General features: G+C 44.4%; 1 protein-coding gene across 2 annotated transcripts in view; it reads right to left on the minus strand.

Moving 5' to 3' along the window:
- The window catches only part of SRGAP3 (SLIT-ROBO Rho GTPase activating protein 3), a 301121-nt gene that overhangs the window by 152945 nt on the left and 133945 nt on the right, over positions 1-14231 (minus strand). For both annotated transcript variants that reach the window (XM_004368295.2, XM_004368294.2), the window contains exon 2: positions 6093-6285. In XM_004368295.2, the coding sequence (XP_004368352.1) occupies positions 6093-6285 (193 nt within the window). The remainder of the gene's footprint in view (positions 1-6092; positions 6286-14231) is intronic.

A 14231-nucleotide genomic window follows, 5' to 3' on the forward strand; every position in this document is an offset into this window, starting at 1 on the left:
TCAGCTGAAGCACCACTTCCTCCAGAAGCCTTCCTTCACCACTGCTCTAGCTCTGTGTGTCGAATTGAAGAGGGCTGCAAACCCTTTGACACTCCAACCATTGAGAAGAGGGGCTCATGTCCGCTCCGCTTGAAGCTGAACTGGGGCTGTGACTGCTTTAACCCACAGAACACGGGGAGTGATGCCATGCCAGTTCCGGGCCTAGCCTTTAAAAGGACTGCAGCTTCCACCTTGCTCTCCCAGAGCCCTGCGCTACCATGTCAGAAGTCTGACACTGGCTGGAGAGTCCAGATGAAGAGGAAGAGGGTTCCTCTGAGCCAGCCTCTAGCCGATCCACCAAAGCACCAGGTGTGTGAGTGAAACACCTTGGACCCTCTGGACCAGACCAAAGGAAACCACTGCCCTTGAGTCAATTCTGACTCATAGCGACCCTATACATCATCAGCTAATTATCATCAAATGATCCACTCCATACCACGTAAAGCAGAAAAACCACCCAGTTGAGCCCTATCCAAATTCCTGACCTGCAAAATCATGAGATGCATTAAGTTTTGGGGTATACAGTTTTGGGGTATTACTGTTACACAGCAGCAGGTAACCAGAACACTTAGCATTGTATTTGTTTCCATCTTAGCAGTCATTTGATTACAGTTTGTCTTTCTTTCATTAATTTTTTTAATCTTTTATTCATCTCTCTCTCCACTAAATGGTAAATTCCACTGTAGCAGGAACCAAATCTGTCTTGTTCACCACTGTCAATCTGGGGTCCGGCACATGGTCCTGTTTTTTTCCTGTTGCCATCAAGTCAATTCCGACTCATGGGGATCCCATGTGTTACAGAGTAGAACTGCTCCATAGGATTTTCTTGGCTATAATCTTCACAGAAGCAGACTGCCAGCTCTTTCTTCCACAGAGCTGCTGGGTGGATTCGAACCTCCAGCAGTTAGGTAGGTGGTTGAGCGCAAACTGTTTGCGCCACCCAGGGACCTCTGGAACATGGCAGGGCTAAATAAATACGTATGCACACAGTATTACAGGCACACAGAGGAAGGTACCAAGTAGAATCAAGGAAACTTCCCAGAGGAAGTGACAACTAAACATTGAGGCCTCAAAGGTGAGTGGGGGCAGTGTTCAAAGACCAGAGCCGCAGGGACTGGGTACGGGGCCTGACTACCGGGGGTTCCCCAAGCCTGCTCTTGTCTCTCAAGAGAAAGTACAACATCAGAGCATCTCATTCATCTTTGTACTCTCAGCACTGAGCTCAGAACAGGAAAACAAGAGGTCTTCAATGCGTGCAGTTTAAATAAATGAGCTACCATGTGGCTTCTTGGAAGGGGAAGCCCAAGCCAGAAGTTGGGGACCCTGGATTTTCAAGCTCACAGCGTACCCCTGGTAAAAGAAGCCACTTACTGTCTGGGGTCTTAACAGCTTGTGAGCGGCCATCTAAGATGCATCAATTGGTCCCAACCCACCTGGAGTAAAGGAGAATGATGAACACCAAAGACACAAGGAAAATATTAGCCCAAGAAAGAAAAAGGGCCACATAAACCAGAGACTTCATCAGCCTGAGACCAGAAGAACTAGACAGTGCACAGCTATCATCAATGAACGCCCTGACAGGGAAGACAACAGAGAGTCCCTGACAGAGCAGGAGGAAAGTGGGGTGCAGAACTCAAATTCACGTAAAAAGACCAGACTTAATGGTCTGACTGAGACTACAGGAACCCCAGAAGACATGGCCCCCAGACTCTCTGTTAACCCAGAATTAAAATCATTCCTGAAGCCAACTCTTCAGAAAAAGATTAGACTGGACTATAAAATATAAAATAATACTTGTGAAGAGTTTGCTCCTTAGCTCAAGTACATACACAAGACTAAATGGGCAGCTCCTGTCCGGAGGCAGGATGAGAAGGCAGAAAGGGACAGGAGCTGGTTGAATGGACACGGGAAACCCGGGGTAGAAAGGGGGAAGGTGCTGTCACATTATAGGGATTGCAACTAAGGTCACATAACAATGTGTATAAATGTTTGTATGAGAAATTAACTTGAGCTGTAAACTTTCACCTAAAGCACAATGTATAAATAAAAAAGTATTTGTAAACTAAAAAAAAAAAAAAGCCACCACCTCGCCCCTTCTGGTGCTCAGTTTGTGTAAGACAAAACCCTCTGCACCCCCACTACCTCCCTGGGTTATCATAAGGATTATAAGAGATCCAAGATGTCAGAGTGCTTTGAAACGTTTGTTCGAATGGAAACATGTGATGTGAGAATGGAAACACACGATGATATTGTTGTCTACATGTTCCACCTGCCCCAGGTAAGCCCTCCTAGTCAGCATCTGAGCCTTCTTTGAGTAATATGCCACCTGGAACTTAGTCCGGCGACACAGCACCTCCTGGCCAGCTATAAAATTTTCAGTTACCCAGGTAGACAGGCAGACAGCTGGAGTGCATTGCCCTTAGAGAGAGGTGGCCACAAAGCAAAGGAGCACTGGACTCAGGTCAAGAGACATGAGGTCTTGTCTGGTCCCACCACTCATTTGCTGTGAGACCTTGGGCAACTCACCTCCCTCCCTGAACCATCTCTCAGCCAAGGTGGGCTTTACAGAGCAAGGGATCTCCTCCTCCCTCCTTCCTTCCTTTGTCTCTTCTTTCCTTTCCTCCCTCCTCCCCTCCTTTCCCCCCACCCTCCTTCCTTCCTCCCTCTCATCAGAAACACTCAATCTCCGCCCCCAGCACTGGGGCCATTTCTGGGGGAATAAAATGGCAAGACCTGGCCCTGCCCTCAAGGTGCTGAGAGACTCCTTGGAACACGGATGGACACTCTTAAATGAAGTCTCAGTAAGACAGCAGGACGAGGCTTCTAGGACAGCCAGGATGAAGGGTCCCCAATGCAGCCCAGACCGCAGGCCCTGAGCTACAAGAAGAGGCAGCTGGGTCACACTGGTCGGCCCTGGGGTCAAAGGGTGAGTCCAGCCTGCCCTAGAGACTCTCTGCTTCCAGAGCCCTGGTACTGCGCTGTCACATTAGCATCGTGCAGAGGGCCCTCCCAGCTGCACGGCCTGGGCCCACGTCCTAATTAGACCTTCCTGGTGTGTCACGCAGCCCTGTTCGCCCGGCCGCCAGCTGTGGCTCCCATTCCGTCTGGTGGCCTTGGTTAATGAACCCATGAGGGGCTGACCGAGCTCATTACATGCAACGCAAGGGATCAGGGGACCCCTCCTTCATGCTCCCTTGGTCCCTGCCCTCCTCCCTCTCTCCCCCACATTCACACTGGCAAGGGGAGAGGCAGGAGATGAGGCTCCACCCCCACCACACACAGCCTCGTGTCTACAGCTGGCGACAGCCCAAGATATGGAAAGTTCCAGTGACAGCTCGACCTAAGAGGTGGATTTCTGTGTGTGTTTATGTGTTTCGCAAGTGTCCAAACACCCTGTTGTCCTCAGGCTGGCCCAAGTACCCTCTCATCTCAGGCTGGGCTGGCAGAACAAGGGTGGCAGGTCCAGCTCTGCCTCTTTCTAATTGCGTGTCCATGCACGTGTTTGGACAAGTTGCCTCCTCAGAGTTTCAGTGTCCTCATCTTCAAGATGGGCAGTAACACCCACCTGGCACAGAGTAAGCACTCAGTTATGTGCTCAATAAATCATTACTGTGTTATTGTTGTTAGTAAAAGGCAGTCGAGGAGGAAACCAAGATGCCCTTCAACAGGCGAATGGATAAACAAACTGTGGTACACACATACAGTGGGGTATTATCAACAATAAAAAGAATTGAGCTACGAAAAGGACATGGAGGAACCTTACATGTATACTGTCGAGTGAGTGAAGCCAGTCTGGAAAAGCTATATATTGTATGATTCCAACTAAATGTTATCCCGTAAAGGGCAAAACTATCCAGAACCTAAAATCCATTGCTGTCCAGTCGATTCTGACTCATAGTGACTCTATAGGACAGAGTAGAAGTGCACCCATAAGGTTTCCACAGCTGTAATCTTTATGGAAGTAAACTGTCACATCTTTCTCCTGTGGAACAGCTAGTAGATTCAAACCACAGACCTTTTGGTTAGCAGGCAAGCTGCTTAACCACTGTGCCACTAGGGCTCCTTAACAAAAACACAGAAGAGTAAAAAGGTCAAGGATTGCCAGGGGTTCAGGAGGGATAAACAGGCAGAGCACAGGGCATTTTAAGGGCAGTGAAATTATCCTGCACGATGCTGTAATGGTGGGTACTTGACATTACACATTTTGACAATATACATTTGCCAAAACCTATAGGCTGTACAACACACAGTGGGAGCCCTAATGTGAATGAGGACTTTAGTTAATAATAATGTATCAGCGTTGGTTCATCAATTGTAACAAATGTATCACACAAATGCAAGATGTTAGTAAGAGGGGAAACGATGTCTAGGGTGGGGAAGGGGTATATGGGCGCTCTCTGTCCTTTCTGGGCGTGTTTTCTGTAAACATATAACTGCTCTAAAAAGTTAAGTGTATATATATATATATAAGACAGTCAATAAAAGAAACCAAATGTGAGCAGTGGTTGCTTATGAGTGATTTTTTTTCTTCCTACTTTACTGTATTTTCTAAATCGTACATAATGAGCATTTTACTTTTATCATTTATAAAACCATAAATCTTCTCAAAAAAATTTATCAGAAAAGTGAGATTATGTGTATGAAAGGGCCTAGACAGTGCCCGGGAGGAAGTTATTAATAGAAGCTTCCTCCTGCAGTGAAAGTTTTCATAGATGAGATTGCACAGAAAAAGAAGCATGCTGTTTGCTAACGTCTAATACATTTTTTGCCCTTTAATAAAGCAATTACTTATCCCCAAATGTCAAGAGAAGAAAACACATAATTGAGTGTTGGAGTGCTGTGGCGCAGACTAAAGGAGATGTTTAAGGAGTTTAAAGGAGAGAGGAGTCCCTGAGTGGTGCAAACAAGTTAATGTGCTCGGCTGCTAACCGAAAGTTGGAGGTTTAAGTCCACCCAGAGGTGCCTTGGAAGAAAGGCCTGGCAATCTAATTCTGAAAAATCAGTCAGTTCTACTCTTACACACAGGTTGGAGTCACCTCAAACGCTACTGGTTTAGCAGAGTTTAAAGGAAGAGAGCTCCTTGGCCAGAGTAAAAAATGTAGAAAGCGAAATAGATGGAACCAAGAGGAAGGAGCAAGGGTCAGATGTGATGAAGTGGTTGCACATCTCCTGGAGTTGAGGGTCAACTGCTGGAAGGTGAACTGAGGAGGAGAGGAAAGCTCAGGAAGGATGGCTGAGGAAGACTGTGCTAGGTGGGGTGACCTGCAGAGGGGAGCCCTGCGTGGGGAACATGATCCACGTGAGGTCTGCAGCCTCCTGCCTGCTTCAGCGGGCTGGACCCATAGGGCAGACCCTGGAATGCTGTCAGCTGGGGGGTTCAGAGCTCACCGTGTCACTGCCCGAGTGGACGGAGCCCAGTGGAAGAGGCAGCAGGAGACAGCTATCATGCACTCAGAGCATAGGGGATGAGAAATTAGGACTCCAGAGGGTTTGTGCACTGCTTCCATGGGGTAAATAAGGCGCAGAAACAGTCCAGGTGCTACTGCACCCAGGGAGTGAGGATGCTCATTCCACTGAACATTAGTGAGGATGCTTTGAGCATCAGTTCAATGCAAAAGAATTTCTAAGGTCATTGTGCTGAAGGACTTTGGAAGTGGGCTGGTTGCCCCACAGGTGAAAGAGAACTGAGTCAGGTCAGGATGTCCTAAAAGGAGGAGGGGTCTCATCTGGGCACAAAGGGAATCTAGCTGAGTGCCTGGGGCTTGGTAGGATAATAACAACAACATCAACGATTTACTCAGTTTACTGTGATAAGCACGCCTCTTGGATTACTTATTTATTCCCTACAGCAACCTTATGCATAGAAACTATTTCTATCTCCACTTTACCCATGAGGAGGACTGAGGCTTAGTGGTATAAGTAGCTTGCAGCCCCAAGGCCTTAAAGGCCTGGCCACCCGTCTCCAATGAGTCTCTGCCTCCTTGCTGCTTTGCCACCAACTGCTCGCCCACCCGGCGTTGCTTCCCATCTCCCCAGACCCTGGCCCTTCTCACTTGAACTGGTGCTCCCGGGAGCTGCGGATTTTGGAGGAGAAACGCTCGGCCAGTTTCTCCAGGCTGCGGGAGTACTCGAGCTCAATCTCAGCTTTCCGGCGGAAGAACTCCTGGAGGTCCTGCAGCAGCTGCAGCCGCGACTCGGACTGCTGCTCCAGGCATTTGAACTGCTCCACCAGCTGCGTGCGGATCTCTGTGGGCAGAAGCAAGGGGCAGAGAGTGTTAGGCTTGTGATGGGGACAGCAGTGGGGCCTACCAGCTGACCCATAGTCCAAGGCTGGCAGTACAATTTACGCTGCCCCCTCCCCCAGAACCCTCATCCCACCCACATCTCTCTGAGTCTAGTCAGAGACGGGATTTTGGCACAAAGACTTGGCACAAGCCAACTTCTGCCACACAGTCTCACCTAATGTTTCCCAAACTCGAACCACCGCATGCCATTTCCACTATTTTTGCCATATTCACATAAAAGAAAAAAAATACAGTTGCTGTTGAGACAATTTCAACTCATGGCAACCCCATGTGTGTCCAAATAGAACTGTATTCCATAGGGTTTTCAGTGGCTCATTTTTCAAAAGTAGACTGCCAAGACTTTCTTCCAAGATGCCTCTGGGTGGGCTCGAACCTCCAACATTTCAGTTAGCAGCTGAGCATGTTAACCACCAGCATTATTATTTCTTTCATTTGATCTAAAAAATTGACTCTTCTTCCTGAAATGAACTTACTTAAAATGAAAAGTTTCCTATAACTACAGTAAGAGGAAAACTAGGACCACATGTTATCCTGGTACATAGAAAATTAATTCAATGGAAACAAAAATTTTGTAAAATTCTATCTAGAGCGTATTATTTACCTAAGCTGCTTGCTCTTTATCAACAAAGGGAAATGGCAGTGTGAGAGGTATAAAGAAAGACTCTATTCTGATACAGTCATGACTGAGGGAGAGCTGAGAAGGGGATACCTTTCCATTTTGTGTTTCAGTGTGATGTAATGCCATGACTGTATTACACTTTAAATTACCTTGAGTTTCACATATAATCTCAGGTTCCATGAATGGAATGTAGCCCACATTTTAGAAAATACTGATTGATCAAACCAGATGTGTGCAACTAGGACAAAAGTTTGAAAGCTGGTTCAGAGGTAGAATTCTCGCCTTCCACGTGGGAGACCAGGGCTCTATTCTGGCCGACGCACCTCATGCACAGCCACCAACTGGTGGAGGCTTGCGTGTTGCTATGATGCTGAACAGGTTTTGGTGGAGCTTTCAGACTAAGACGGACTAGGAAGAAAGGGCTGGTGATCTACTTTTGAAAACCAGCCAATGAAAACTCTATGGGTCACAAGGGTCCAATCCACAACTGATCATGGGGATGGCGCAGGACAGGCAGCATTTCGTTCCATTGTGCATGGGGTCACCAGGAGTCAGGGGCCAACTCGATGGCAGCTAACAACAACAGCAGAGCTCAAAATCATAGCTGAACCCCAACAACCACATCCAATCTTATCTTCAAACCATTCCTTCTGTCACGGCCACCATCCCCCACACATCCACTCTATCCTGACCATCCCTCGAGCTGCTCCCAGATCAGTCTACTCTCTCCCATCTGCTCACACCATTTCTTGGCTCAAAAGTATCCCAGGGCTCCCCTCTGCCTGAGGATTAAGTCTGACTCCTTTGCATGGAAGAAGCATTGGTGGCGCAATGGTTAAGCACTCAGCTGCTAACCTAAAGGTTGGTGGTTCAAACCCATCCAGCAGCTCCATGGAAGAAAGGCTTGGTGATCTACTCCTGTAAAGATTACAGGCTAGAAAACCCTATGGGGCAGTTCTACTCTGTCACATGGGGTCACTATGAGTCGGAATCGACTCAATGGTGCCTAAAAACAATCTTTGCATGGAATTCAAGGCCATTCACCACCTAGTCCCAAACTTTGCTCCTCAGGATTCCCCCAACAGACTCTCCAAACCATTCAAACCAGTCCTTACAATGTCAATCCCACCTGCATAAATGTGCACCTGTCTGAAAAGATGGCTGATGTCATCTTTAACATCCTTTAGAGCCATGGTCTTCAAACTGGGGAAGACCTATCCTGGGATACATGGAGACTGTCCAAAGGGTGTGCAGGCAGGGAGAGTTATAAAGGAACCAATTTTCAGATCCTCAACTTCTGTTCACATCCTTTGCTAAAACTTTTCCAAAGAGAATGCATGACTAGTTTAGGTGCATGACTGGTCTCCTTTCCCACCTCCTGCTACACAATGTCACTGCTCCTTCTCTACAGAAGAAAGACCAACTTCCCACATGTCTGGAATCTGACGAGAGTGCAGTACTCCAAAGCGTCAAAACATCTGGGTGTCACCATGCATCTGTCAGTTTGTTGTACTATGATGGCTTGTGTGATGCTGGAACCTATGCCACTGGTATTTCAAATACCAGCAGGGTCACCCATGGTGGACAGGATTCAGCAGGGCTTCCAGACTAAGACAGACTAGAAGAAGGACCTGGCAGTCTACTTCTGAAAAAATTGGCGGGTGAAAACCTTATGAACAGCAGCAGGGCACTGTCTGATACAGTGCTGAAAGATGACCCCCTCAGGTTGGAAGGAATGCAAAATACGACTGGGGAAGTGCTGCCTCCTCAAAGTAGAGTCAATCTTAATGACATGGATGGAGTCAAGCTTTTGGGACCTTCATTTCTTAAAGTGGCATGACTCAAAGTGAGAAAAAACAGCTGCAAACATCCATTAATAATTGGAACGTAGAATGTACGAAGTAGGAATCTAGGAAAACTGGAAGATGTCAAAAATGAAGTGGAATGCATAAAGATTGATATCCTAGGCTTTGGTGAGTTGAAATGCACTGGTATTGTCCATTTTGAATCAGACAATCACACGGTCTACTATGCCAGGAATGACACATTGAAGAGGAACAGCATCACATTCATTGTCAAAAAGAACATTTCAAGATCTATCCTGAAGTACAACGCTGTCAGTGATAGGATAATATTCATACGATTACAAGGAAGACCAGTTAATACGACTATTATTAAAATTTACACAACGACCACTAAGGCCAAAGATGAGGAAATTGAAGATTTTTACCAACTTCTGCAGTCTGAAATTGATCAAACATGCAATCAAGATGCATAGATAATTACTGGTGAATGGAACAAGAAAGCTAGAAATAAAGAAGTATCGGTAGTTGGAAAATATGGCCTTGATGATACAGAAATGACACTGGAGATCCCATGATAGACTTTTGCAAGACCAACGACTTATTCATTGCAAATATGTTTTTTCAACAACATAAACAGTGACTATAGACGTGAACCTTGCCAGACTGAGTACAAAAGAATCAGATCGACTATGTCTGTGGAAAGAGATGATGGAGAAGCTCAACATCATCAGACAGAACAAGGCCAGGGGCCGACTATGGAACAGACCATCAACTGCTTATATGAAAGTTCAAGTTGAAGCCAAAGAAAATTAAAAAAAGTCCATAACAGCCAAAGTACAATCTTGAGTATATCCCACCTGAATTTAGAGATCATTTCAAGAACAGATTTGAAGCACTTAACACTAGTGACCAAAAACCAGATGAGTTGTGGGATAACATCAAGGATATCATACATGAAGAGACCAAAAGGTATTAACAAGACAAGAAAGAAAGAAAAGACCAAAATGGATGTCAGAAGAGACTCTGAAACTTGCTCTTAAACATAGAGTAGCTAAAGCCAATGGAAGAAATGATAAAGTAAAAAAGCTGAACAGAAGATTTCAAAGGGCAGCTAGAGAAGACAAAGTATTATAATGAAATGTGCAAAGACCTGGAGTTAGAAAACCAAAAGGGAAGAACACACTCAGCATTTCTCAAGCTGAAAGATCTGAAGAAAAAGTTACAATTTTGAAGGATTCTATGTGCAAAATATTGAATGACACAGGAAGCATCAAAAGAAGATAGAGGGAATATACAGAGTCACTATACCAAAAAGAATTGGTTGACATTCACACATTTCAGGAGGTAGCAATGACCAAGAATCGATGGCACTGAAGGAAGAAATCCAAGCTGCACTGAAGGCGCTGGCGTAAAACAAGACTCCAGCAATTGACGGAATACCAATTGAGATGTTTCAACAGATGCAGCGCTGGAGGTGCTCACTCGTCTATGCCAAGAAATTTGGAAGACAGCTACCTGGTCAACTGACTAGAAGAGATCTAAATTTATGCCTATTCCCAAGAAAGATGATCCAATCAAATGTGGAAATCATCGAATAATATCACTAATATCACACACAAGTAAAATTTTGCTGAAAATCATTCAAAAGCAGCTGCAGCAGTATATTGACAGGGAACTTAAGCCAGATTCAGAAGAGGACATGGAAATCAGGGATATCACTGCTGATGTCAGATGGATTCTGGCTGAAAGCAGAGAATACCAGAAAGATGTTTGACTATGCAAAGGTATTCGACAGTGTGGATCATAACAAATTATGGATAACATTGGGAATTCCAGACACTTAATTGTGCTCATGTGGAACCTGTACATAGACCAAGAGGCAGTCATTTGAACAGAACAAGGATATACTGCGTAGTTTAAAATCAGAAAAAGTGTATGTTAGAGTTGTATCTTTTCACCATATTTATTCAGTCTATATGCTGAGCAAGTAATTCAAGAAGCTGGACTATATGAAGAAGAATACGGCATCAGGATTGGAAGAAGACTTCATTAACCTGCAATATGCAGATGACACAAGCTTGCTTGCTGAAAGCAAAGAGGATTCGAACACTTACTGATGAAGATCAAAGACTACAGCCTTCAGTACGGATTACACCTCAACATAAAGAAAACAAATATCCTCACAACTGGACCAATAAGCAACATCATGATATATGGAGAAAAGACTGAAGTTGTCAAGGATTTCATTTTACTTGGATCCACAATCAACACCCATGGAAGTAGCAGTCAGGAAGTTAAGCAAAAAAGAGGAAGACCCTCTACAAGATGGATTGACATAGTGGCTGCAACAATAAGTTCAAACATAACAATGATTGTGAGGATGGTGCAGGACTGGGCAGTGTTTTATTCTGTTGTACACAGGGTCACTATGAGTTGGAACTGACTCGACAGCACCTAACAACAACAAAAACAAAATGAACAATTTAAAATGTTAGTGTTAGCAAATCCTCCTTCAATCAAACAAAAAAACCTGCCATGGAGTTGATTTTGAGCATGGTGACCCCATGTGTGTTAGAGTAGAAGTGTGCTCCATAGGGTTTTCAGTGGCTGATTTTTCAGAAGTAGATTGCCAGGTCTTTCTTCCAAGATGCTTCTAGGTAAACTTACACTGCCAACCTTTCTATTAGCAGACGAGTTCATTAAACATTTGCACCAGCCAGGGACTCCTCCTTTTATCAAAAGACCATAAAAATCCTTGCTACTCACGGAGAATGAAGAGAACAGGATACAAGGAAAAGATTAGTCCAAAGGACTAATGGACCACAGCTACCAAGGCCTCCACCAGACTGAGTCCAGTACAGCTAGATGGTACCCGGCTACCACCACTGACTGCTCTGACCAAGATCACAACAGAGGGTTCTGGACAGAGCTGGAGAAGGATGTAGACCAAAATTCTAACTCACACAAAAAAAGAACAGATTTATTGGCCTAAAGGAGACTGGAGAAACCCCGAGAGTATGGCCCCCAGACACCCTTTTAGCTCAGTGGTGAAGTCATTTCCGAGGTTCATCGTTTAGTGGGGGAGTGGACAGCCCCATAAAACCAAATGGGACTAATGAGGCACAGCAGGCCAGGGACAAGGTCCAGAAGGCAGAAGGGGACAGGAAAGCTGGTGATAGGGAACCCAAGGTTGAGTAAGGGTAGTGTTGATGTGTTGTGAGGTTGTTAACCATTGTCATAGGGCAACATGTGTACTAACTGTTAAATGAGAAACTATTTTGTTCTGTAAGCCTTCATCTAAAGTGAGAATAGCAGCACAATTGGAAGAGCGTAGTCGATGTCACTGAACTGTGCATGTAGAAATTTTTGAAATGGTGTATCTTTGGCTATGTATATTTTCACAAAGGAAAAAAAAAGGTCAAGAAGGGAGAGGGTTGACATGTCGTGGGGTTGTTAACCAATGTCATAAAACAATATGTGTTCTACTGTTTCATGAGAAACTATTTGTTCTGTAAACCTTCACCTGAAGTACAATTAAAAAAAAAAAAATCCTTGCTACTCAAAGTGTGATCCTAGGACCATCATCAGCATCACCTGGGAGGTTGTAGGCAATGCAGAATCTCAGGCCTCTGCCCAGACCTTCTGAATCAGAACTTGCATTTAACCAAGGGGTTCTTATGTACCTGAAGGTTTGAGAAGCACTGCCAGCAGCCACCCCATCTGTCTCATTACAAGACTCACCTCCCATACAAGTTTACTTTTTATGTTTAATAATTATTTATCAAATGTGTAAAATGTTTATGTTGTTTTGATAAATTGTGTACTAGTGATGATTGTAATAACAAATCAATCCAAAAGAAAAAGATACTTAAGAGTTTTAGATCAAAGGAAAAATTTTTAAGATACTCATTTCAATTTACATACATATTCAGGTAAGAATATGTATCACAGCATAATAAATAAAAAACTTTTCAGGCAAACCATTCTGAAGCCCACTCTTCAGAAAAAGATTAGACAGAAAAATAAAACAGAAAATACTACATGTGAGGCTCATGCTTCTTAGTTCAATCAGATGTACGAGACCAAATGGGCAGCTCCTGTCCAAAACCAGGATGAGAAGGCAGGAAGGGACAGGAAAGGGACAAATGGCCACAGGCAACCCTGGGTGGAAAGGGGGCGCGTGCTGTCACATTGTGGGGACTGCAACCAATGTCACAATACAAAATGTGTATAAATTTTTGAATGAGGAATTAACTTGAGCTGTAAACTTTCACCTAAAGCACAATAAAAAGTTTCAAGCATCAAATTTTTCGAAGGAATTGGAATGAAAATATGAGCTCAAGGATATAAAAAAATAAAGTAAAATTTCTAACTTGTTCAGGTAATTTTTTAACAGTACTTTAGATGAAGGTTTACAGAGCAAATTAGTTTCTCATTAAACAATATATATATTGTTTTGTGATACCGGTTGCCACAACACTCTCCCCTTCTCGACTCTGGGTTCCCCATTTCCATTCATCCAGCTCTCCTGTCCCCTCCTGCCTTCTCGTCCTTGCCCCTGGGCTGATGTGCCCATTTAGTCTTGATTTGTTTTACGGGCCTGTCTAATCTTTGGCTGAAGGGTGAACCTCAGGAGTGACTTCAGTTCTGACTTAAAACGGTGTCCAGGGGCCATATTCTTGGGATTTCTCCAGTCTCTGTAAGACAAGTAGGTCTGGTCTTTTTTTGTGAGTTAGAACTTTGTTCTACATTTTTCTCCAGCACTGTCTGAGACCCTCTATTTGTGATCCCTGTCAGAGCAGTTGGTGGTGGTAGCTGGGGACCATCTAGTAGTGGGCTGGACTCAAACTAGTGGAGGCTGTGGTAGTTGTGTTCCATTAGTCCTTTGGACTAATCTTTCCCTTACGTCTTTGGTTTTCTTCATTCTCCCTTGCTCCAGACAAGGTGGGACCAGTGGCGTATCTTAGATGATCACTCACAAGTTTTTAAGACCCCAGATACTACTAACCAAAGTAGGATGAAGAACATTTTCTTTATAAACTATGTTATGCCAGTTGAGCTAGATGTTCCCGAGCCCTCAGCCCCGTAATTCAGTCCCTCAGGGAGTTTGGATGTGTCTATGAAGCTTCCATGACCTTGCCTTGGTCAAGTTGTGCTGTCTTCCCCAGTATTGTGTACTGTCTTACCCTTCACCAAAGTTACCACTTATCTATTGTCTAGTTAGTGTTTTTCCCTCCCCACCCCTCCCCTACCTAGTAACCATCAAAGATTGTTTCTATGTGTAAACCTTTTCATGAGTTTTTATAATAGTGGTCTCATACAATATTTGTCCTTTTGTGATTGACTTATTTCACTCAGCATAATGCCCTTCAGATTCATCCATGTTGTGAGATGCTTCACAGATTCATCATTGTTCTTTATCGTTGAGTGGTATTCCACTGTGTGTATCTACCATAGTTTGTT

The sequence above is a fragment of the Trichechus manatus genome, unplaced genomic scaffold (assembly GCF_000243295.1).
Source record: "Trichechus manatus latirostris isolate Lorelei unplaced genomic scaffold, TriManLat1.0 scaffold00001, whole genome shotgun sequence".
NCBI lineage: Eukaryota > Metazoa > Chordata > Mammalia > Sirenia > Trichechidae > Trichechus > Trichechus manatus.